Source organism: Neocloeon triangulifer, unplaced genomic scaffold (assembly GCF_031216515.1).
Source record: "Neocloeon triangulifer isolate White Clay Creek 2 clone unplaced genomic scaffold, ASM3121651v1 ptg000026l, whole genome shotgun sequence".
Classification (NCBI taxonomy): Eukaryota; Metazoa; Arthropoda; class Insecta; order Ephemeroptera; family Baetidae; genus Neocloeon; species Neocloeon triangulifer.
The window spans coordinates 141,669-166,894 of NW_026775564.1; the positions used below are offsets into that span (position 1 = coordinate 141,669).

The 25,226-nt window shown below is 41.0% G+C and overlaps 2 protein-coding genes and 1 long non-coding RNA gene across 9 annotated transcripts in view; 2 read left to right on the forward strand and 1 right to left on the reverse strand.

Annotated features, from left to right (window-relative positions):
* LOC132204966 (protein trachealess-like) overlaps positions 1-25,226 on the forward strand; it is a 224,560-nt gene that overhangs the window by 79,724 nt on the left and 119,610 nt on the right. The window lies entirely within an intron of this gene.
* On the forward strand, positions 3,350-5,763 carry LOC132204969 (uncharacterized). Its single transcript, XR_009442637.1, has 4 exons — positions 3,350-3,481; positions 3,541-3,641; positions 3,929-4,156; positions 5,485-5,763. It is a non-coding gene; the product is annotated as an uncharacterized LOC132204969 (long non-coding RNA).
* Positions 3,723-7,415, reverse strand: LOC132204967 (uncharacterized). Of its 5 annotated transcripts, none has more exons than XM_059633768.1 (10): positions 6,884-7,415; positions 6,711-6,819; positions 6,162-6,555; positions 5,816-6,102; positions 5,439-5,615; positions 5,143-5,370; positions 4,875-5,082; positions 4,641-4,709; positions 4,464-4,589; positions 3,723-4,345 (listed from the first exon to the last, which is right to left on the reverse strand). In XM_059633768.1, exons 1-10 carry the CDS (start codon positions 7,084-7,086, stop codon positions 3,861-3,863), a joined length of 2,286 nt encoding a protein of 761 aa, XP_059489751.1. In that variant the 5' UTR covers positions 7,087-7,415; the 3' UTR covers positions 3,723-3,860. The 5 variants fall into 5 exon arrangements, with proteins under 5 accessions (XP_059489751.1, XP_059489753.1, XP_059489754.1 ...); XM_059633770.1 differs by having other exon boundaries at positions 3,724-4,345; positions 4,464-4,709; positions 6,884-7,037; positions 7,278-7,415; XM_059633771.1 differs by having other exon boundaries at positions 3,724-4,345; positions 4,464-4,709; positions 6,884-6,925; positions 7,306-7,414.

Here is a 25,226-nt window from a genome sequence, read left to right on the forward strand (position 1 = left end):
TTTTTTTTATATTTTTGATTAAATTTTTTATTGCAATGATTTTTATTAAATTTTAAATAATTATTTAACAGTGTACTAATAAATGACACGTTTTATGAACAATATTTTACTTTTACAAAAATTGAACAAAATCTTGGCTCCAGATGAAGTTACAGAAAAATGTTTCATACAAAAGTTGATGCTAAAAAGAAAATTGAAAGCATTTTTCAAAATTGAAACTGTTATTTTAATTAGGAGCAAAAGTATTAAAATTTGAAATTTTGTCTGCGTATAATGAAAAATCTCTGCTTTACTCTGTCAAGAGCACGGCCGGATTTTCGCGCCGCCAGAATAGGCGTGCCAAAACGTGTTAATTACTCATAACTCATATTCTAATTAACCATTGAGTTTCAAATTTTACGATTTTGTTTATTTCTGCCTTATTTATGTTCACAATTTAATTGACGCTATTTTGAATCACTGTCTGGTAAATATTAAGGAAAATAGCATAATATGCCTTAATTTACATATTTCTACTCTCCCTAAATTAAATATAAAAAATCCCCAAATTCTTCATTTATTTGCGCACAATATTACGTTACAAATAATCATGTAGCTCGTTTTAATTTTTTGATATCAAAATCTAAATGAGAAAAAATGAGGTAAAAATGGTTAACTATAGAGCGTGTTATTAAGAAAACCACTTGTTGGAATTTTTTCAACCAAACATTTTTCTCTCTAGAAAAGAGGCCTTTAGGGAGTTAACTAATCTTTTATTAAAAATCTATAAAAATATCAAATTTTCGCAATTTTATCCCTGTTCGGATTTTTTTATTTCCTTGAAAAAATCACATTAGGTGAGGATTTTTATTTAGAATTTTTTGCCATATTTTCGTATTTTTAGATCAAAAGAAAATAATTTTAAACTGAAATGAATTTTAACTGCACATCTGATATCACACACAGGAGAGAAAAATCTTTCCTTCCTTTGAAATCAGTTGGCGATGCAGGCGAGCGAGCCTCAGGAGATGTTTTTTGTTTCCTTTGAGTTATTTTCGCTGGCTTCACCTTCCCCTTGTACAAAAAGGTCTAATGCATTGCAGAGCGAAACTGACCTGGCTGACAATGGGTGCGCTGCGTTGCCACATGAAGGCACAACCTGACTCGCAACAACAGACAGCACCCTCTATCTAAATGGGGTTGATCAGGAACTCACTCATATTATTTCTTTTAACAAAATTATCAACAACACCCGATTCCTTACATGCAGGCAATACGAGAATCACCCTTGTATTGCAGGTTGCATATATATAGCCGACAAATTTGTCGCGAATAAATTAACAAATCATTAAAGCAATAAAATTCATGATTAAATTTAATCACGCATATATATATTATTATGCATTTCAAATAAAAATGCTTGGAATCCTCAAATATACTTAATCTGGTTTTAAAGTTAGTGATATTAGTAAAAAATACAGTTCATGAATTATTTTATTATAATTATTTGAGACGGCTAGAATTCTAGGTTCTAGGGGCAATTCTTTTATCGCGATCTCTTTTTTTTAATTTCCTTTCCCGATTTTATTTAATTTTGAATATTTATTGTAGAAATCGGACTTAATCTGATTCATTGAAAGTATTTTTTGTAATAAATGACTAATGAATTTAAAATAACTTTTGCCATTTCATATGTGGATCGAGATGTAAGGATAAATCCTTTTTTATGCAAAAATAAATTTAAAAAAAAAAAAAAATTTCCTTCAAATATAAGAAGCGCACGCTAGTCAACTTACAAAATCACAAAATACGTCATCAAATTGGCTGGCATATATATTGGTTTTAAGTTTCAAGATAAGTACAGATAAATATGAGTTTAATACTTTCTCGTGAATTTTCCTTGCAATATGTCTTTAAGTTTAAAATAATATTAGTTTAATATCCCAAAAAATAATACGTTTTTAATGCATTTTATAAATGGGAGAATAATACTAGAATAATGTATCAACTTCAGGGGCAATAGGTATGCAACCTGCATCACATAAAATAATGTCAGAACAAGGTTGCTTTAATAGCTCTTGACTAGGTACTGAGGGAAAAATAATGGGTCACAATAGTAGAATAAGTTTACTTTAAGGGGAGTTTTACACAATAATACTATTTTTTTGAGAATTAAAAACCCAAAGAAACCACTCAGAACGGGAAATAATTTAAATTAGTACTTTTGACTAAACACCTTTTACGTGGAATTACGTTCCGAGACGCGAGATACTGAGACAAAAATCGCTGCGGGTGGAATTTGATTTGCTAGGCAAAGTGCTGCTGATGAGGCTTCAATAGCCGAAACAGCTGTCCAGCACAAAACAATACGGACAGATTGGGGTGGTTTTAAAGAGTTTTAATTTTGGGAAATTTTCGCCCTCAATTAAAATTGTTTATTATCACAACAGGAATTTTCTAACTTTTTTACACTGGTTTTTGTCTCAGTATCTCGCGTCTCGGAACGTAATTCCACGTAAAAGGTGTTTAGTCAAAAGTACTAATTTAAACAATAATACTAGTTTAATAGGTCGATAGGCCCGGCCTTGAACTGGTAAGTCAACAACACACGCTGGTGTTTTGCTCCCCAGATTTTGACCTTTCTTTCGCACACATCTGAGGTTACAGACTAACCAGGAGGGCCGAGGGGCCTATGAATTGCCCCACCACACAACCACCGGGGTAGTTCGTCCCTTGCTCTCCGGTGAGAACTGAAAAATCCAAAAATACCGAAATGACTGGTGGAAGTGGAGTTCTGCTTGCCTTTGTCTGCGTTGCCCTACTGCACCTGCCGTGGTCCCGCTCAGGTGCCCCGAGGACGACCGGCCCTGGCGATGTCGGGTTCACCACCCTGCAGGTCTCCGAGGACTGCGCGCTGTCCTGCTGGTGCACCCTGAGCAACGCCCAAGTAGGTCGTGATGTTTATTTCAATAAAGCAATAGTCCGGCTGATGATGCGGAAAAAAACAGCATTGCACGCATTCTGGCATACTTTGATGTGCATTGCGCTCAGCGGCCAGGTGGCCTTGAACCCCGGACCCGTTCAAATGTGCCGCCTCTGTGACAGGCCTGGCAGCGAATTCCCAAAATCCAGTCTCGTTGGGCACCAGGGCACCGCCCATCAGCTTTGCCGCCGCGCTTTCAAAATTTTCGCCTCGATCTCGCTCACCTCAATCACCATGTGAGTCAAGCTCACTACTTTTGCAGCAGTAATACTTGATTTTCCTTCATAATAATCACAATTTCTGGCTTTCATAAGAAATGATATGTTATATAAATATGTATTAGTGAAACAATTTTATCCTAGTTCTTTAAAAGGATTTTGATGTGATTCAAGTAGTCACGCGTCACGCTGAACTTGAGTGTGGTGGGTGTGTACTTTGTTTGGAGTTGGTAAATGGAGTAAATATATAATTGTTATGTTGTGACTTTTTAGAATTTATTTTCAAGTGATTTAACTATAGGTAGTGCAAATTTCACGTGTTTTAATTACGTTGTTAGTTGTGATAATGTGTAATTTCAGTTATTTCGAGAACGGAGACCTCACAAGTGAAGTTTGTAGATTTATTTTGTGAAAAGAAGACGTTTTGATTGAGAATTTAAAATCACCAACACAGTAAAAAAGTAAGCACTGTTCTTAATTATACATTATTTATTGTGCATCCTTTAAAACTAAATTCAAGGAATAATTATATTTAAACATATTTAATACAAAAGGAGCACATTAAAATAAAAGAAAAATACTCGTCAAATTTTATTTTTTTTATTTATACTTCATATTTATCTTATTGATAATCAGGAAATGAGCACATAGGAATAACATCAAGTGATGCATATGACTATTTAATGCGATTTTGCATTAGCACAGTTGTCCTTGACAGCCTGACTGAGATCTCTTTTTCTTTTTTTAGGACCATTGTTATCCGACTGAGACTTCGGAGGTCGACCACTTGCGATTTGAGCTGCTCCCTTGGATACTCCTACTCGACGCCTTGCTCGACCAGATGGATTAACACCAGTGCGACCCTTCTTGGACAGCACAGAGTTGACAGCTCTGTAAAAAGCCACCAAAGCAGCTTGAGCAGCTGGAGTAGTTTTTGGCTTTCGGAGTGCCTTTCCCATCTTTTCAACAAGTTCAGGTGAAATATTAACCAAAGCTAAGTCGAGGAAGTCGCTGAAATCGTTCTCCAGCTGCTTCCTCTTTTCGGCCCTGTCGGCTTCATCAAAGACATTTTCATCTGTCTCTGTAGCAACTTCCATCTCATTATTGTAAAAAAACTCATCTTCATTGTCACCAGATGCTTCGTCATGGCTATTGCATTGATTTCCTAAAATAATTTCATAATTTTAACAAAAAAAATTATACATTCATGCTGCACAAGTTTTAAATCACATTTTAATTATAGTTAATTATGAGATGTAAAATTTTAATTTTATTTTATTAACCTTTTTGTGGAGAGCTAGTAGGTGACGCAACCTCAGTTCGCCCTAAGTAGAAGCTAGTCGGCAGGGTTTTGTCGCCAAGGGCCACTTTGGCTAGAAGTTTTCGGTCAGAACTGAGGAGTGGTGGAGCTGAGGGAATTGCTGCCTTTTTATACTTCACAAGCAAAGCCATATGCTTACAAAAAGCTCCCCTCTCCCCAGATTTGCAGGAGCAAAATCCACTGTCTGTTCTGACTTCATAAAACGTCTCTGGAAATTTCACATTCATTCAATTAAATCAAATCAAATATGTATGCTATGAAATCAAATAAATTTTAGTGTCATGAATTATGTATATGGAAATTAGGGCCTTATAGAATTAAACTGAAGATTATTTTCTAATTAATTATAATTTAAAATCAATATTTTTATTACCAGCTGAGATTGAACTTGGCACGCTGTAAAGGTTTTCGTCAATTTTGATGATCTTGTTGGGGTCAATGGACGAAGCTCGCTTAAGCATCTTGTCGAAAACCAGTGAATGTGCCGAATGTCGGTTGTGTGCATGGTCAAGCAATCGTCTCTTGTAATAGTCATCCATCGGTCCGATAACAAACTCGATCAGAGCCACAGGGTTATAAGCCTATTTTTTATTTACAATTTTATGTAACAATTTATCTGAAAATATTTCTTTCTTTCTTACTTTCATTCTTTGCATGACAGCCTCTTTAGCAATTTTAATACTAGTCTCAGCAAAGTTGTTGGTATCATTGCCTCTATTCATAGCACCAACTCGTGCATAGATAGCCCACTCTTCCACTCGTTTTGCAAACTTTTGAAAGCGTTTCACATACTTAGGATGCGCCTCATTTTGAGCTAAAATGCTCTCCGAAGCACTTTCAAATTCCTCCAATGTGTTAGCATAGACAGCCTATAATATGAATTTCACAAAATTAGATTAATCATTTATATTTTTACTTTCTGCACGTAAATATTAACCTTGTAATATAGATTCATTAATTTCTGCCTATCATTTTTATTGCAGTTGGAAAGGAGCCACTTCCACTCCGCCGAGAGTACGTGAAACACACATAGCAACCTACGTGCTGTTGGCCACACCGACTCAACCGCCTTTCGTTCCGCAGAACTGTCATCTGTCATTACGACACTAGGCGCCTAAAAATGAAGTACATTTTCATTTAGAAATGTATGTTTTTTTTTAATTTTATTATTGGATTATGAAGTAGTCTCTGAGTAAGATTTTTTTAAAACTCTGTTTTAATTTAATAAATATTGGAATTTATTGTTGGTAGGGAATATAAAATGTTTGTGATTAATTGGAGGTTAATGCTAAGGATAATGCTATTCAGTTTTACCTCAGAGCCACCAAATCCTTTTGGACATTCTCTCTTGTACAAGTTAAAGGCCATCTCATAGCAAGTCTGAGTCTGGTGGCTTTGCAGCAAAATGCAGAGTGGCATTGCACCAGCTTTTGTGGCAGAGCACATTGATGTAAAGGTGCAGTGAGTCACATCAACATGTGAGGTTGAATCAAGGAAGAGTGTTTCACCAGAGTGCGGCAGTTCTTGCACCCTTTTCATCAAGGGTGTCACAATGAGGATGCACCACTCGCCATCCTCCATTGAAGTCTTAACAAGAACATCTAAAGTTTTTAAGATTTTAATGTATTGCATTTTAGGAAAAATTCAATTTTCAAACTACCTCTTGAAATGTAATCTCCAGAAGCAATTTTTTCTTGAGTCTTTTCAATTGGTGTTAAAGATTTTACACCAAATTGCTTATTTGACCATTTGTCAAACAAATAGGAGACAGTTCTTTTGGTAGGGTTAATATTAGCATCAGCAAGATTCACAAAATCGTCATTGCTGATAAGTAAGTCTTCGTGACGTTTCCTTGCTTGAGCAGCTGTACTCCCATCGTCAAAATATTTGTCGAACAGAGCGGCAGTCGATGGATCTACTCGATTTAATCGAAGTGTGTCCGCACTTAAGATGTGATGATTGTGCACGCCTTCAAATTTGATCACAGCTTGACGGACAATACCATGCTTGTCAGGTCTGAGATATTTATCCTTTTTTTTGGTGTCTCTTGTAATCTATGTTGTAAAAAGATTGGTCCATTATTGTTTGTTTGTTTGTACTGATACTTTAAATTCTTGAAATTCTTTAATTAATAATAGTTTTCATTAAAAATTATACTTATGGGGTTTAAAACCATAATAATCAATGAAAAATCATTAATTACACCCACCAGCTTGATTTTAATATCCAGTGTCACTTTGCAATTTGTTGTTCGCTTCGAATCAACTTTTTTGTTCAATTTGCTAAGGTGGCAGTGAAACCTTTTATGAGTATGGTACCTATAGAGGGATTGTATTTTTATTTAATTAATTGAGTACTTATTTTAATGAGATATAAAAAAACCTTTCCATTTCTTCGTAACAGTATTCGACGATCCAACAGCTTCTAGAAATTTTTGAAAATTCTTTGACCCACTCGTCAATCTCATCCACTGATGATAAATTGGCCCTCAAAACGGTGGAATTTTCAGAATATTCCACACAGACAGTGTGGAATTCTGTCGGAAAAACATTTTTAACAGGACTTTTCACGGCTGCCATTGTCATTGTTTTTATTTATTATGCACCTAGGCCAAAGTTAATGTGCAACAAATAGTGCATATTCACAACCAATAGAAGTCGATTTATTTTCTGTTTGCCTTTTAACATTTATAATAATTATATATTTACATTAATTGATTGTTAAAAATTATGACAGTGAGAAATTGTGATTATTATGAAGGAAAATCAAGTATTACTGCTGCAAAAGTAGTGAGCTTGACTCACATGGTGATTGAGGTGAGCGAGATCGAGGCGAAAATTTTGAAAGCGCGGCGGCAAAGCTGATGGGCGGTGCCCTGGTGCCCAACGAGACTGGATTTTGGGAATTCGCGGCCTGGCAGGCGGAATCAAATAAAAATTACCTGTGACCATTGCTCCGCCATCTATCACTCAACCTGCCTACGATTTGCACCAAAAGAAACAAAGAGATTTCGCGCGGGAGGCTATACGTGCTGGTCGTGCGCGTTGCCTAACTTCTCAGATTCATTCATTAGCGCCGAAGACACTCCACCGAGCCCTACTGCCGGCCAGAAACCCACGACTCGCAATAGAAATCGCACTCTCTACCGGCTTTACTCTTTTAATGCTCGCTCTCTCTCGAACCGAAAAAGACGTGCGGACATCCTCGCGGCAATTGATAACATTGACGCAGATCTCGTTTGCATAAATGAGACCTGGTTGTCTCCCGACGTAGGAGATAACGAAATCATGCCGCCCGATTATGCCGTATTTAGAAATGATAGGAGAGGTGGTCGCCGCGCCGCGGGTGGAACTCTGATTGCAGCGCGCCCCGATTTGCACCCCCGCCGCCTCCAACACCTCGAAGCAGGAGCGGAAGTTGTGTGGCTGGAAATTCGCATGGATAAATTAAAAATCTTGGTCGGTTCTGCGTACAGAAAGCCAAATGCAACCGCAGCATATAATGATGAACTAATAAAATCACTTGAGCGGGTCGCGGAAATCAAACACGGATTTGATGGCGTCATTCTCACGGGCGATCTCAACCTTGACGTGAACTGGAAGCTGGACCCGCCAGTTGCTGGAACCGCACCTGCAGCCGAATTCTTAGATCTTTTTGACGACCTATCTATGACACAATTTGTTAAAGATGCAACCCGCACAACGGACTCAACTTCTAAAATTCTTGATCTGGCCCTCTGTGACGCAGCTGGGTTAATTTCAAAGGTCGAAGTCACACCTGGGGTCAGTGACCATGACGCAGTTGTTTTGGAGCTTGCTGTTCGTCGAGAAGTGCTGCGACGAGTCCGGAGAGAATATTTTGACTTCAAAAAAGTAGTTTGGAATGATTTGGGAGCTGAACTTACTCGGAAAATGGAAAATCTTGAACTGACTTTTAGCTCAGTATGTCAAGCTTGGGAGCAGTGGCAGCAAACTTTCTTTGTCACACTCGCTGAAAATGTGCCTAAAAAAATTGTCCGCCCGAGAAAACGGAAATGTGCACCGTGGCTTACGAAAGAGGTCAGCTCACTCATGGGCAAACGTGATAAACCATTTTCCGCCTGGCAGAAAACAAAATCGGCCTTCTCGCGCCTGGAGTTTGAAAAAGCGAGAAAATCTGTGCAGAAGGCAGTTCGCCTGGCCCGGGACAAGTGGATGTGGGAGCTGGGCCGCGGACCAGGAGGGAACAAATTTTTCTGGAGCTTCGTGAAAGAGAAGAGCAAAGTTTCGCCCGCTGCTGCAGTGTTTGAAATTGATGGTGAAAAAGTGACAAAGCCCGAGTTAGTCGCCTCTGCTTTCAGCCGCGTATTTGTCAAGAACTTCAACACTGTGCAAAACTATTTCCCTTTCATGCGCCGATCACCAGCAAACGCAACAACCCCTGTGCTATGTGATATTTCTGTTAGCGCTGCGAGTGTGTGCTCCCTTCTGCGGCAAATAAAATCAAATGCAGCGACCGGCCCCGACAACGTGCCCGCGATTGTGCTAAATAAATGTGCCGCCTCACTCGCCCCCAGCCTCGCTCGAATCTTCAATCTTTCCCTTCGGCAGGGTGAACTTCCTCAAGGGTGGAAAACTGCCGCAGTCACCCCAATTTTCAAGAGTGGGAAAAAAAGCTGCCTAGATAATTATCGCCCCATAAGTGTCACTTCATTGGTCGGAAAAACATTAGAAAGGTGCGTGCGAGACAGGGTTGAAAATTTTATAAATGAGAGCAAAATTATTCCCGACTGCCAACATGGGTTCAGACAAAAAAGGTCGTGCACCACACTTTTGTGCAAGACCTTTGACAGTTGGGCCAGCAGGCTGGACGAAAGAAGCGGGACGCACGTCCACGCCATCTTCTTGGACTGGGCCAAAGCCTTCGACCGCGTCCCACATGACCGCCTGCTGTCCAAACTCGCCCACTATGGCGTCGGCGGCAACCTCCTAAATTGGCTGAAAAGTTTTTTGACCGACCGCAGCCAGTTCGTCGTCTACGGAGGAGCAAAATCAGAGCCTGAAAGTGTCCTGTCCGGAGTCATCCAGGGCAGCGTCCTGGGGCCGCTGCTGTTTAACATCTACGTCGCCGACCTGCCCGCCAACATTGACTCTGAATTAGTACAGTACTCGGACGACGCCACCCTCTGGCGCGAAATTCAGAACCTCTCGGACGTCGCCATGCTGCAGGCCGACCTGGACAGTGTCCGGGCGTGGTGCGACAACAACGGCATGTCCCTGAACCCGACCAAGTGCCACGTGATGGACGTGACGCGCGCCCGCACACGTCGGCATGACGGCTACACAATCGGCGCCTCCACCCTCGAGTACGTCACCGACGAGCGCCTCCTCGGCGTCCAAGTGTCAAAAGACCTGCGGTGGAGCGAACACACGGACATCGCGCGCGGCAAAGCAGCAAAAGTGCTCTCGTTCGCGGCGCGAAATCTGCACGGCTGCACGCCGCGCGTGAAAAATTGGCCTACCAGACGATGGTGAAACCGCTCCTGTTCTACGGCACCCCCGCGTGGCGCCCTTCCTACGATACAAACATCAACAAATTCGAGCGAGTGCAAAAAAGAGCCCTCAGGTTTGTGTACGGGCGGCATATCCCTGATACGGCCGAACATGGGCTGCTGTCGGTGCAGCAGCAGCAGCTGAAGTTCAATGACTTGATGTTTTTCAAGAAATGTACCAGTGGCGAGACTGATATGGACGCAAAGGCGAGAATCACCACCGGCCGAGTGATGAGAAATAGTGACGGAGAGCACCGGTGCGCACAGAGCTCGGGCGACAAAGTTTTTCTTTTCGAATTGCAAATCAGTGGAATTCCATGCCAACTGCGTTAAAAAATTGTACGGTTTCTCAGTTTAAAATTGCATGTAAAGAATATCTGACTGTTGTTTAAAATTTCCCCTTTTCGGCTCCAGCTCGGCAAGTAGATTTAATTTGGAAACACTTTTGCTTTCAAATTGAGTTTATGAGTTTTAGTAAGTTGTTTACTAGGGCTGGCTGCCAATTCTCTCTTCAATGTAATTTTTCCCCCAAATAATATTCGACTTGTTGTGAGAGAATAAACGAATTGAATTGAATAATATCAGAATAATATAAGTTTCGTTTCTGGGAGAATAATATGGTTCTCTCGAGAGCCAAATTTTTTTCAACTCAGCCGTTTATAATTTTAGCCGCATGTAATGAGAATAATGATATTTGTGTTTTATTTTTATGAAGCGATACCATTTTTTTATTTTATTAAGGACACGCATTTTTTAATATATGAAATTTGAGATTTTGGTGCGTTCTCGATGGTGTGTGTTGTAAGTCGAGGTTTACGGAGTGTACTAAAAAATTTAAACTTTTTATTTTATTAAATATTATTTAATAATATAATTTAAAAAATATTATATTCATTGCGCCGGCGCATTGGTACTATTCTGCGATTCGTTAACCCTGGATGGGGGAGGTAATGGGGGTGTACGTAGTGGGGTGTAGGGTATAAGAGAGGGTCAAGCAAAGGGTCGGCATCATTCTGGGCTGCTCGAGAAGATCGTCCGTCCTTATAAAAAAATCAAAATGGAACCCTTGACCCCTCCGATCTCCCCTGCTCGTCCTGCTCAGAATAATGTAAGTTGTTGACGATGAAACTTAGAAATTCAAAAAATATTAAATGTACGTCTTATTCTTTTCATATAGGTGGATGAGGTGAAGGTGGAGCCTGTTGAAGAAATGGATGAAGAGCCATCCAAGCCGAGCAAGTTGAATGAAGCAATGGAAGAAGATTTTCAGCAGAGTTCGAGAGCTTTGGACTTTTCAATGATTAGCTCCATCAGCGGCTATTATAGTCAGGAACATAGTCTTGCTGTGAGTTATTGAGAAATTATTATTAAAAAGTTCAATATTTTCATAAACTGTTTTCTTTTTTCAGTCGGCTGACACAGTCTACAATGGTAGCAGCAGCAGCAGTGGCAGTAGCAGTGATGAGAGCAGCTCGATGGATATGAAGGTGTGTTTGAAATGAACCAAAATTTCTGAATGAATTTTAAAATTTGTTACATCTTGTCTGCCTAGAATGATGATTTACCTGACGATCCTCACAATCTGCGCATTCTGCACACCTTTGTTGAACTTGATCTGCTGCCAAGGGAAGTTACTGGGATTCATTTGATTTCCATTTGGGATTTCTGATTTTGTACTGTACAATAAGAAAAATCACAATGTTGAGCTCAAGTTTTATCTACGTGTCGGAGAGCGCCAAATCATTGTTACCGAGTTTCAAGACTTTTACAGAATGTTATTCAGCAGTGATCTTGCCACTCTAGAGAAAGATTACGGAGAATTTATTTTGTTTGAGAACATTGTTGGTAAAGTTAAGCGAGATGCTCACAATTGTGAATGGCTAATTCTGTACCAAGTTTGGGATAATTATCATCACCGACTTGGAGTTGACAACGAACCTTTTAGAATTGTAATGAGCGAAAGGCAGCATACCAGACTCCAGAAAACTATGATTTCAGAAATGCACGTGTCGCATTTATTCATGAAAAAACCCACTGCTTCTGCAAACATTTGTCTGTCCACTGCCATACAATGGCAGTGGACAGACAAATGTTTGCAGAAGCAGTGGGTTTTTTCATGAATAAATGCGACACGTGCATTTCTGAAATCATAGTTTTCTGGAGTCTGGTATGCTGCCTTTCGCTCATTACAATTCTAAAAGGTTCGTTGTCAACTCCAAGTCGGTGATGATAATTATCCCAAACTTGGTACAGAATTAGCCATTCACAATTGTGAGCATCTCGCTTAACTTTACCAACAATGTTCTCAAACAAAATAAATTCTCCGTAATCTTTCTCTAGAGTGGCAAGATCACTGCTGAATAACATTCTGTAAAAGTCTTGAAACTCGGTAACAATGATTTGGCGCTCTCCGACACGTAGATAAAACTTGAGCTCAACATTGTGATTTTTCTTATTGTACAGTACAAAATCAGAAATCCCAAATGGAAATCAAATGAATCCCAGTAACTTCCCTTGGCAGCAGATCAAGTTCAACAAAGGTGTGCAGAATGCGCAGATTGTGAGGATCGTCAGGTAAATCATCATTCTAGGCAGACAAGATGTAACAAATTTTAAAATTCATTCAGAAATTTTGGTTCATTTCAAACACACCTTCATATCCATCGAGCTGCTCTCATCACTGCTACTGCCACTGCTGCTGCTGCTACCATTGTAGACTGTGTCAGCCGACTGAAAAAAGAAAACAGTTTATGAAAATATTGAACTTTTTAATAATAATTTCTCAATAACTCACAGCAAGACTATGTTCCTGACTATAATAGCCGCTGATGGAGCTAATCATTGAAAAGTCCAAAGCTCTCGAACTCTGCTGAAAATCTTCTTCCATTGCTTCATTCAACTTGCTCGGCTTGGATGGCTCTTCATCCATTTCTTCAACAGGCTCCACCTTCACCTCATCCACCTATATGAAAAGAATAAGACGTACATTTAATATTTTTTGAATTTCTAAGTTTCATCGTCAACAACTTACATTATTCTGAGCAGGACGAGCAGGGGAGATCGGAGGGGTCAAGGGTTCCATTTTGATTTTTTTATAAGGACGGACGATCTTCTCGAGCAGCCCAGAATGATGCCGACCCTTTGCTTGACCCTCTCTTATACCCTACACCCCACTACGTACACCCCCATTACCTCCCCCATCCAGGGTTAACGAATCGCAGAATAGTACCAATGCGCCGGCGCAATGAATATAATATTTTTTAAATTATATTATTAAATAATATTTAATAAAATAAAAAGTTTAAATTTTTTAGTACACTCCGTAAACCTCGACTTACAACACACACCATCGAGAACGCACCAAAATCTCAAATTTCATATATTAAAAAATGCGTGTCCTTAATAAAATAAAAAAATGGTATCGCTTCATAAAAATAAAACACAAATATCATTATTCTCATTACATGCGGCTAAAATTATAAACGGCTGAGTTGAAAAAAATTTGGCTCTCGAGAGAACCATATTATTCTCCCAGAAACGAAACTTATATTATTCTGATATTATTCAATTCAATTCGTTTATTCTCTCACAACAAGTCGAATATTATTTGGGGGAAAAATTACATTGAAGAGAGAATTGGCAGCCAGCCCTAGTAAACAACTTACTAAAACTCATAAACTCAATTTGAAAGCAAAAGTGTTTCCAAATTAAATCTACTTGCCGAGCTGGAGCCGAAAAGGGGAAATTTTAAACAACAGTCAGATATTCTTTACATGCAATTTTAAACTGAGAAACCGTACAATTTTTTAACGCAGTTGGCATGGAATTCCACTGATTTGCAATTCGAAAAGAAAAACTTTGTCGCCCGAGCTCTGTGCGCACCGGTGCTCTCCGTCACTATTTCTCATCACTCGGCCGGTGGTGATTCTCGCCTTTGCGTCCATATCAGTCTCGCCACTGGTACATTTCTTGAAAAACATCAAGTCATTGAACTTCAGCTGCTGCTGCTGCACCGACAGCAGCCCATGTTCGGCCGTATCAGGGATATGCCGCCCGTACACAAACCTGAGGGCTCTTTTTTGCACTCGCTCGAATTTGTTGATGTTTGTATCGTAGGAAGGGCGCCACGCGGGGGTGCCGTAGAACAGGAGCGGTTTCACCATCGTCTGGTAGGCCAATTTTTCACGCGCGGCGTGCAGCCGTGCAGATTTCGCGCCGCGAACGAGAGCACTTTTGCTGCTTTGCCGCGCGCGATGTCCGTGTGTTCGCTCCACCGCAGGTCTTTTGACACTTGGACGCCGAGGAGGCGCTCGTCGGTGACGTACTCGAGGGTGGAGGCGCCGATTGTGTAGCCGTCATGCCGACGTGTGCGGGCGCGCGTCACGTCCATCACGTGGCACTTGGTCGGGTTCAGGGACATGCCGTTGTTGTCGCACCACGCCCGGACACTGTCCAGGTCGGCCTGCAGCATGGCGACGTCCGAGAGGTTCTGAATTTCGCGCCAGAGGGTGGCGTCGTCCGAGTACTGTACTAATTCAGAGTCAATGTTGGCGGGCAGGTCGGCGACGTAGATGTTAAACAGCAGCGGCCCCAGGACGCTGCCCTGGATGACTCCGGACAGGACACTTTCAGGCTCTGATTTTGCTCCTCCGTAGACGACGAACTGGCTGCGGTCGGTCAAAAAACTTTTCAGCCAATTTAGGAGGTTGCCGCCGACGCCATAGTGGGCGAGTTTGGACAGCAGGCGGTCATGTGGGACGCGGTCGAAGGCTTTGGCCCAGTCCAAGAAGATGGCGTGGACGTGCGTCCCGCTTCTTTCGTCCAGCCTGCTGGCCCAACTGTCAAAGGTCTTGCACAAAAGTGTGGTGCACGACCTTTTTTGTCTGAACCCATGTTGGCAGTCGGGAATAATTTTGCTCTCATTTATAAAATTTTCAACCCTGTCTCGCACGCACCTTTCTAATGTTTTTCCGACCAATGAAGTGACACTTATGGGGCGATAATTATCTAGGCAGCTTTTTTTCCCACTCTTGAAAATTGGGGTGACTGCGGCAGTTTTCCACCCTTGAGGAAGTTCACCCTGCCGAAGGGAAAGATTGAAGATTCGAGCGAGGCTGGGGGCGAGTGAGGCGGCACATTTATTTAGCACAATCGCGGGCACGTTGTCGGGGCCGGTCGCTGCATTTGATTTTATTTGCCGCAGAAGGGAGCACACACTCGCAGCGCTAACAGAAATATCACATAGCACAGGGGTTGTTGCGTTTGCTGGTGATCGGCGCATGAAAGGGAAATAGTTTTGCACAGTGTTGAAGTTCTTGACAAATACGCGGCTGAAAGCAGAGGCGACTAACTCGGGCTTTGTCACTTTTTCACCATCAATTTCAAACACTGCAGCAGCGGGCGAAACTTTGCTCTTCTCTTTCACGAAGCTCCAGAAAAATTTGTTCCCTCCTGGTCCGCGGCCCAGCTCCCACATCCACTTGTCCCGGGCCAGGCGAACTGCCTTCTGCACAGATTTTCTCGCTTTTTCAAACTCCAGGCGCGAGAAGGCCGATTTTGTTTTCTGCCAGGCGGAAAATGGTTTATCACGTTTGCCCATGAGTGAGCTGACCTCTTTCGTAAGCCACGGTGCACATTTCCGTTTTCTCGGGCGGACAATTTTTTTAGGCACATTTTCAGCGAGTGTGACAAAGAAAGTTTGCTGCCACTGCTCCCAAGCTTGACATACTGAGCTAAAAGTCAGTTCAAGATTTTCCATTTTCCGAGTAAGTTCAGCTCCCAAATCATTCCAAACTACTTTTTTGAAGTCAAAATATTCTCTCCGGACTCGTCGCAGCACTTCTCGACGAACAGCAAGCTCCAAAACAACTGCGTCATGGTCACTGACCCCAGGTGTGACTTCGACCTTTGAAATTGCTTGCCTACAACGGCTTAAAGATGAAATGTAAGAGTTGTCGTCAAAACAACCCGTACGATCACATTTGTCGTACCTTTGAATTTTCCAGAACTGTTCACAATGCTCTTGGTAATGAGCTCGAGAGACTTGTTGTAGAGGACAAGGACCACTTTCAATGTGAAATCTACGGAAAACTCTTGAAACTGGTCAAATCTGAGTACTCTATGAGAGACATTATCTTTCCGAAATGGTGGTTAATGATTATGGACTAGCATTTGGTGGAAATATGATTGGAGTTAGAATTCCTGGGTGGGTTTCTGAGTTCAAAGCTCCCTCGACTGAGTACATCAGAGCCAAGTACAGAATTGTTGATTACGATATGATTGATGCTGCAGATGATGATGATGATATGGATTTGTAAAACTTTGGCCGCTGCCCAGGTGAAAAATCTTATATTTTACAAGGACTTTTAAGTCCTTTTCCCTTAGTCCTTAAAAGTCGTCAAAAATGACTAACAGGATAATGACTTTGTAGCAGCCGCCGCCTGGTGGCGCGCAGTGCTCCAAATTACCACCTGAACAAGCCCACATGGGCAGTGCTCACCTCCCAGCCATTGCGACAACAACAACCGACGGTCCCCGCTGCGGATCCCTCTTCATCCCCGAACCCACCATGGGGTAATTGTCTTTTGATTCCAAAATAACATTCTCCAAACAGTGCCCCTGTGTTTGAACCATTTAGCCAACAATAACTCCCAAGTTCTCAGTGCAAATTCTCTCGCCCAATTCGCGCACATTTTCTCACCACGATTACCCACGTGTAATTTCCCCAATCAATTCACAAACAATCACTTGTGCATTTCTGACAACAAATTCTCGACCAATGTTAATCCTAACAAAACAACAAATTATTATTATTTTAAAATAACAATGTGATATTTACTATGTGTATTTTAATTTCAGTTCCGGGCATAATACAAAAACCTTAAATCAACTCAACTGGTTTTATTCCACCGTCGTTCTGAAGGGCGACACGCCTAAACCCCTTCAACTTCTTAGTCATTATTCTTGGTAAAAGTACTATTAAATAAGGACTAATATTAGGCATTTCCTGTACATTATTTAAGGACTTTTATGTCATTATCTTTTATGATAATTTATAGTTAAAAATTTTGATTATAAAAGAAAAACAATTTTCTTTCTGGAAATAATGAAGTTTGTTTATTTCCAAATGGTAACATTTACGTTACAATGGGTTGCTGCTTGTCTTCCTTTTTGGAGTGTTTCTGATGTTGCTCAGGATCTTCACAACCATTTTGCGAAGATTTTTCTCTTCGATGAACTCATCCTTCCAGTCATCAGCATACTTCAGAACAACAACCAAGTCCATCATCTTGCTCCAGGACTTTTTCTTCCGTCCTCTTGGTGACTTGGCAGTGGCAGATTGATCCTCTTTTTTCCAGTAAATCTTTTTCTTGGATTCCTGAACATCAGTTGCAACTGATCGAACAATTTCTGTGAAACATTTCAGTTATTTATTTACATTTTGCATTGAAGAATAGCTTACTAAATATTGCATTTAAAGCTGGCTTGTGAAGGCATGGCCTTCTTCCTTTTCCGCCCCTTGCTGAACCATCAAGTGTAGAGATAATGACAGAGAAGAGAAACCCACTGGTTGAGAGAGAACCGCCGGATGGCGCCACCGTCAATGCGTTGAAAGAAATTTTCGCCCACAGAGTTACAACTCTGTGTTTTCGCCCTATCTCGCCCAATGTAAAATCGTGATTTTTAAAACGCTATAACTTTTCGGTAGTTTGCTCGATTTAAAAAAAAAACCGGTTCTAGCCGATTCTCCAATTCTCATTGACTATAAGATGCAATATGGTCCAATACCGTCGGTGGAACAGCGTGATCGGTAAACCGAATCTACGGCACGTCTCTAATCGACACTTCTCCCCTCTCAGAACCAAATGGAATCACAATGGCTGCCAATGCTGCCAGCTGGGAATAAAATGTAAACACAAATAATACAAACAAAACCTCGAAAATTAAGTTGAATGTGACGTTATATTTTTAATTAAATAACTATTTCGGACATGCCGGATCATCTAAGATGAGGTTTGGGACCAATTTATGTAATTTATTTTCAATGTCTCATTCGAAACTCGCTGTGTCTCCGATCCCGGCGAGTCCTTGTTGCTGCTTTAATTTTGCATTAATTGCCCTTTTGATGCTCTCCCCGGTATTATACGTCGCTTATTTTGAACTTAATTATTTTTCTCATTTAAATAATAACCAGAAATTGAATCAAACGCGGAACCGGCGAATGCCGGCTGAAAATTTTGTGAGGTTCGTGCTCTCGACTTTCTCGAGGGCCGAGTGGCTGTTTTTCTTTATTAATTTTTTTTCTACATTATTCTTATTTTTCAGATTTTCCGGTTAGAAGTGGAAGTAAAAGGCCTTAATAAATGTCTGGCACTCATTGGTGGCCACTGATCTGGTCTTAGGCGTAAAATTAATGATCGGCATGACTTTCGGAAAACAGCCAATTGAAGGCCAAAATCACAGAAAATTGAAGATTTTTCCTCTCTAAGTCAACAAATCAACACAGGTTTTCAAAGATTGTAATATATTTTTAATGAAAAAGTTTCAAATGCAGCATATTCTTTTGCAGATAAAAAAAAATCAAAGAACTTCAGAGACTGTAAAAATATTGATTGTTTAATTCTTACTGAGACATGGTTAAGATTTGATGAGCTGGGAAATTTAAACTTTTTAAACTACCATTTGGCTGCAGGATGTGGGCGGAAAGAGCGGTTACGTGGCGAGGTGGCTATAATGTTGGCTAATAATTTACGGTTTGAAAAAGTCGAAATTCCTTCTTTTGAGTTCAGGCTGGAGACTGCTGCAATAATTTTGGAGTTAGGGGAGCAAAAGATGTTAATCCTAGCTCTTTATCGTCCATCTAATCCAGAAAATAATGTGCAAATAAATTTTTTCATCGAAAAAATGGGATATTTTGGACAAAATTTTTGCAGCAGTGAAGAAGCGCCGCGTGCAAAGGATTATTTTGGCTGGAGATTTTAATGTTGATATGCTGCGGGCAAGTGCATCGGCCGCTCGCCTGAATAAGTTAATGGCTCAATTTGAGTTGTACCTGGTTAATGATGACTGTGCAACAAGAGTTGCAGCAGCGAGTTCAACTTTGATTGATTTAGTATATTATGGCCCTGGAGAGATGAATGATGCATTTGCCGTGGTTGTTCAAAATTTCTTCTCCGACCATGAAAGTATAATTTGTAAAGTTGAAGTAGCAGTGCCAGTAATTCTGGATAAATTCAAAATAATTGAAGTTCGAGATTTCAGTGATGAAAAGATTAACTTATTTATTGCTTGCCTTGCTTTGCAAGAGTGGCTGGCTGTGGCTTACGCAGTGACAGTTGATGAAAAATATAATTGTTTTTTGTCTACCTTTCATTCATTGTTTGAAAAAATTTTCCCCAAGCTGAGGAAATTAATTAGAGCAAATCAATTGACAAAGGCTAAGTTGTCTGAGGAGGTGAAAAGGCAGCGCGGTTTGGTTTTCCGCTTGGGGAAAGAAGTAAAGAAAATTCCGCCTTCGGATTTGAGAGATGAAAAAAATGCGGAGTTCAGAGCTCAAAAGAAGGAATATTTGCGGCGGCTAAATTCAGAGATCCGTGCGTCTAATAATCGTGTTATTGAAAATGCGGAAAATAGAACTAAAGCGGCGTGGTCCTTGCTGAAAAAAAATGCAGGGAAAGTTGTCGAGACGGAGCGAATTGAGCGGGTAGTTGTCGGTGATCAGGACGTGCGCGACCCTTTGTGTATTGCGAACGCGCTGAATAATGTTTTTGTTGTCCCGCCGCCAGTTGAGCTGGGAAATGCGCTGCAGAACCCAATTTCGCTGCCCACCTGTAATTCCAGTTTGTTTCTCTCTCCGGCTGGGGTGCAGGAAATAATAAGTGTGCTTCGTAGTTTGCCGTCAAAGCGCTCAGCTGGCTGCGATGAAATTCCGATTTTCCTTGTAAAGAGAGTTGCACCCTATATTGCTGCACCCTTGGCGGATATCGTAAATGTTTCATTCCGCGACGGTGTTTTCCCAAAGTTGATGAAAAAAGCAATTGTGACCCCCTTGATCAAAAAAGGTGACCGACTTGATGTGAAAAATTATCGGCCCATTTCCGTTTTGACAACTTTTTCCAAAGTTCTTGAGAAGTGCTTTTTGCTTCGTCTCTTTTCATTTTACGAGGCGAATAATTTGCTGCCAGGCTCGCAGCACGGGTTTATTAAGGGCAGGTGCACTGCGACTGCTCTTTTTGAGTTTATTGTGAAATTGCACGAACAGCTCGAGAAAAAGCAAAAAGCACTTGGAATTTTTTACGACCTTTTAAACGCGTTCGGAACAATATGCGTGCCGCTGCTGCTTCGGAAATTTGAATTTCAAGGCGTCCGAGGGGGTTGCGTTGGAGTGGCTGCGTTCGGCGTTGACCGGCCGGACGCAGGCGGTCAAATTGCGTGTCATGGACGGCAAGCTGGAGAAGTTTGTGTACTCTGAGGAGAGTTTGCTTGAGAGAGGGACTCCTCAGGGTGGAATTATTTCTCCTTTTGGCTTCAAAGTTTCCATTGGTGACATGCCGCTCCACGTAGCCGTCGGATTGCTTTTGAATTATGCGGACGATTCGTCGTCTCTCGTTTTTGCCCGGACGTCGTATGCATTAATGCAGGAGGCGCAGTTGGCGGCTAATTTAATGTCGGGTTTTTGCCGTGACAATTTTTTGACGCTAAATCAGACCAAGACGGTGGTGCTTAATTTTCAACTCAGGCGCCCCGTCCTAGACCGCGATAATTTTACTTTGACTTTGAATGGTGACAATTTGACCGAGTCGGACGTGACAAAATTTATGGGCTTGTGTCTCGCGCATAATTTGAAGTGGACTGAGCATTCAGATAATGTAGTTGGAAAATTAAATAGTGCAGTTTTTTTAATTAACAACTTGATGCGCTCTGTTGATGTGAAATATTTGAAAATGATTTACTTCGCTTACTACTGTCAGTCTATTATGAGTTACGGCATTGTAATTTGGGGAGGGTCGAATCAGGCGATGGACGAGGTTTTTCTGGCGCAGAAAAAAGTGGTGCGAGCTCTTGCGGGTGAGTGCTATTGGCGCAGTACGGAGCCGCTTTGTTCTGCGCGGCCGCTTTTCGCTAGATTCAACTTTCTGCCTGTGTTTTCAATTTACCTCTTCGAATCGTGTAAATTTGTTCGTAAATATCAGCACTATTTTCAAAAAACAAGTGAAGTTCATAATTATCAGACAAGGGCAAAGAGTGATTTATATGTTCCTGCTCAGACACTGTTAATTTCGAAGCAGAACCCTTTGACTTGTCTGGCATCCTTGTATAACAAATTGCCTGTTTCGATTCGCTTAGAGCCTCGATACAAGATTTTTGAAAGTAGTTTGAGGCGATTTGTTCATTCACATAAATTTTATGGCAAAGAAGAGTTTTTTCAACTAATTGGTACATTGTAATATTTCTGTTGTTTTTTATTATTATTATTATGTTGTTTTTTACTCTTTATTTTCTACTTGTTTTATACTATGTTGCAAATGGGGCGCGTCGCAATGAGTAATTACATCGTGGTGACGCCTCATACGTCAATAAAGATCAATAATAATAATAATACTGTGCCAACAAGAATTTTTTCAGACCTGAAATCTGAAGCAGCGGTGGGAAGCGGGAAATGCAAGTGTTTGATAGATCCTAGCTGGCTCTAGAGCTAACTTTTGACAATAATGATGGGGCAAGCTTCAGAAAAATTCTTGTTGGCACAATCTGGTCGAAGACACGGAAGTGTGACAGTCTCTGAAGTTCTTTGATTTTTTTTATCTGCAAAAGTATATGCTGCATTTGAAACTTTTTCATTAAAAATATATTACAATCTTTGAAAACCTGTGTTGATTTGTTGACTTAGAGAGGAAAAATCTTCAATTTTCTGTGATTTTGGCCTTCAATTGGCTGTTTTCCGAAAGTCATGCCGATCATTAATTTTGCGCCAAAGACCAGATCAGTGGCCGGCCACCAATGAGTGCCAGACATTTATTAAGGCCTTTTCCTTCAAACTTCTAACCGGAAAATCTGAAAAATAAGAATAATGTAGAAAAAAAATTAATAAAGAAAAACAGCCACTCGGCCCTCGAGAAAGTCGAGAGCACGAACCTCACAAAATTTTCAGCCGGCATTCGCCGGTTCCGCGTTTGATTCAATTTCTGGTTATTATTTAAATGAGAAAAATAATTAAGTTCAAAATAAGCGACGTATAATACCGGGGAGAGCATCAAAAGGGCAATTAATGCAAAATTAAAGCAGCAACAAGGACTCGCCGGGATCGGAGACACGGCGAGTTTCGAATGAGACATTGAAAATAAATTACATAAATTGGTCCCAAACCTCATCTTAGATGATCCGGCATGTCCGAAATAGTTATTTAATTAAAAATATAACGTCACATTCAACTTAATTTTCGAGGTTTTGTTTGTATTATTTGTGTTTACATTTTATTCCCAGCTGGCAGCATTGGCGGCCATTGTGATTCCATTTGGTTCTGAGAGGGGAGAAGTGGGAGAAGTGTCGATAAGAGACGTGCTGGTGAAGCTGGTGAAAATTGTATAGAATCTTGTGTAGAAGAATCCTCGATTGGTGTTCCACAGGGAACAGTGTTGTGGAACGAGTAGTTCGGCTCGACGGTAGTCTAGGGGTTTAAGGGGTTTAATCTGAGGTTGCTTTTTATTATTTGAATCGGCCGATGACTCGGACGACGCGACGGCGGCCGCGGGTGCGGCCGTCTAGCTGGGCTTGATGAAATTAAATAATTGAATATAAGCAAAAGAGCAAGACGAACTTGTGCGTCTTAGCTCGGCCCGAGAAGCGGGTTCGCACGCGCTCGACGAATGTCGTCAAGTCGCCTGCGAGAACCTGAGTGGAATGAATATAAAAGAAATACACTATTCACTTTGCCTCCTACATGGAGAAAGAGAGAGAGAGAGAGTCCCTGCAGTTTATTGTGGGCTTTGTAAACTACAGAAAACTTGTCGCACGTCTAGGCGGCGAATGAATATTAAACAATATCTAATTTGGTTTAATTGTTTAAATAAATTTGATCGGACAAAGAGATGGCACGCGGGCTAATACATATTATTGATTAATCTGCTTATTTGATTTAATTATCGTTACAGATCTCCGCGCGAAAAAAAATTTTTGTTTAATTTTTGAACTTGACAAAGTGAAAAAATGATTGAACAAAATTAAATCTATGCATAATGAAATCAAAAATCACACGAAAAAATTGAAAAAGTTTTGAGAATTCATTGTCACTGCACTTTTTAGTCACTTCTTGTTTTTGCTGCTTTATTGTTGTAATTCTGCTTGTTGCTGTCGGCGGTGGCGGAAGAAAATTTTTTAATTGCCAAACCTGTGGCAGAATATTTTGCTAGCGAACTCGCGGTAACAAAATTGTTTGGAGTGATGACTCTCAGTTGATTTAGCCACTCTACGGGGGCTCATTTCGGCGCCGTGGCCGAAGGCCTTCCCGGAGAACGGGCTGTGTTTGGGTGTTTCGGGCGCCTGCTGCTGGTGTGTCGGGCGGGTTTGCATACACCCAGGGTGGTTGTGCGTGAAAGAGTTTCAGTTGAGAAGCGTGGCGGCGGCCTGCTGCCTTTCCATTTAAGGTCTCCAAAAGGAAAGTATTTTTTCCGATTGCCTCTTTTATTCTGAACGGGCCTTCGTACTTTGGGCTTAGGCCTGCTGCAATGCCTTTCTGCTTGTTGCTCAAAACGTTGCTCTCTCGGAGTACTGACAAACCTTCTTTGAAAGGGTGATCCTGGCGATTTTTATTATATTTCTCTGCATATTTTTCTCGGCGATTTGCAACATTTTCCAGGGCGATTTCTTGCGCGGCGCGCATCCTCTCAATCATTTGCTCGACGTATTGTGCGTAAGGAATGTCATCGTGCTGTTCTGTTCTGAGGGTAGTGCGGGGTGCCTTATTTCGCGCATTAGGAAAAGAAAATTCGGCGTGAAATTTGTTGCTGATGAGATGCTTGAATTTATGCTGAATGAAATTGCGTCAAGATGCAGATCCCAATTTTTGTGTTTGTCGCAGTAGCACTTGATTTTCTTTTTCAGCTCTTTATTACTCCGTTCGCAGCGATTTTCACTTGGGTTATAAGGTGAAATTAGGGTGTGTTCAATTCCAAGTCGTTTGCATGTGTCTCGCCAAATTTTAGATGCGAATTGACTACCGTTATCGCTGACGATACGTTTCATAAATCCAAATGTTGTTACCCAAAATACTAATTTATCAACTAGTACTTTGCTTTTGAGTGAGCGGAGCGGAAAAATTTTTGTGTAGCCGGAAAAGTTGTCAACAAATACTACAGCGCAGGTATGACCTGATGAGCTGCGTGGTAATGGGCCAATTGCGTCAACGCTAATTACTTCGTTGATGTGCGTGTCTAATTTGCGGTTGTGCAGTCCGTACTTGACGAAATTTTTGTCTTTTACTTTTTGACAAGTAGCGCATCCTTTCACGTAGTCATCCACGTCTTTTCGCATATTTTTCCATACGAAATGAGATGAAATTTTTATCAGTGTGATGTGTTTTCCTGGATGTGCACTCAAAACATCGTCATGGCAAATTCTTAGAACACTTTGGCGAAGGTGTTTAGGCAGAACAATTAAATTTTTTCCTTTTGCTGTGTATTTAATAACTCCTTTATTGCTGATGGTGTACTTGTGTTTGTGGCCGGAGAGAATTGCCTGTTTCATTTCTTTCAGCTCGTCGTCTTTTTGCTGCTCAATTTCCCATTCTTCATCGGTAACTGGAAATTTAGTGTGTGTTTCCAAAGTGATGAGGAGTACTTTGAGGCGTTGTCCCATTTTAATTTCTTGCGGGGAAGGTACGACTAACTTGCTAGAATAGCGGCGTTTTGGCTCTTTTTTCTTTCTCCGTCTTTTCTCTTGGTTTTCTTTGCGCGGGCGGCCCCTCTTTTTTGTTGGCGGCGGCGCGTCAATTTCTTTCTCTTTTTGCTTTTTTGCCCTCGGCGGCTGCTTTTGGTCGGTGCATTTGATGCAACTGTGCTCGGGTGGCTCATTATTTTCCTGCTCAAAAGTGACAATTCCTTCGTTTTGCACATCTTCTAAAGGAATTATTTTATTTCTGTCAGTTTGAGGCATTTTGTAGTCACTCGCAGATAAAACTGCGTTGCGAGAAAGTGCATC

Coding starts and splice junctions, on each gene's coding strand:
- LOC132204967 (XM_059633767.1), bottom strand. CDS start 7,086: ATGACAATGGCAGCCGTGAAAAGTCCTGTTAAAAATGTTTTTCCGACA. Junction 5,371..5,438: donor TAATGAATCTATATTACAAG/GTTAATATTTAC, acceptor TTCATATTATAG/GCTGTCTATGCTAACACATT. Junction 4,346..4,463: donor TACTAGCTCTCCACAAAAAG/GTTAATAAAATA, acceptor AAATTATTTTAG/GAAATCAATGCAATAGCCAT.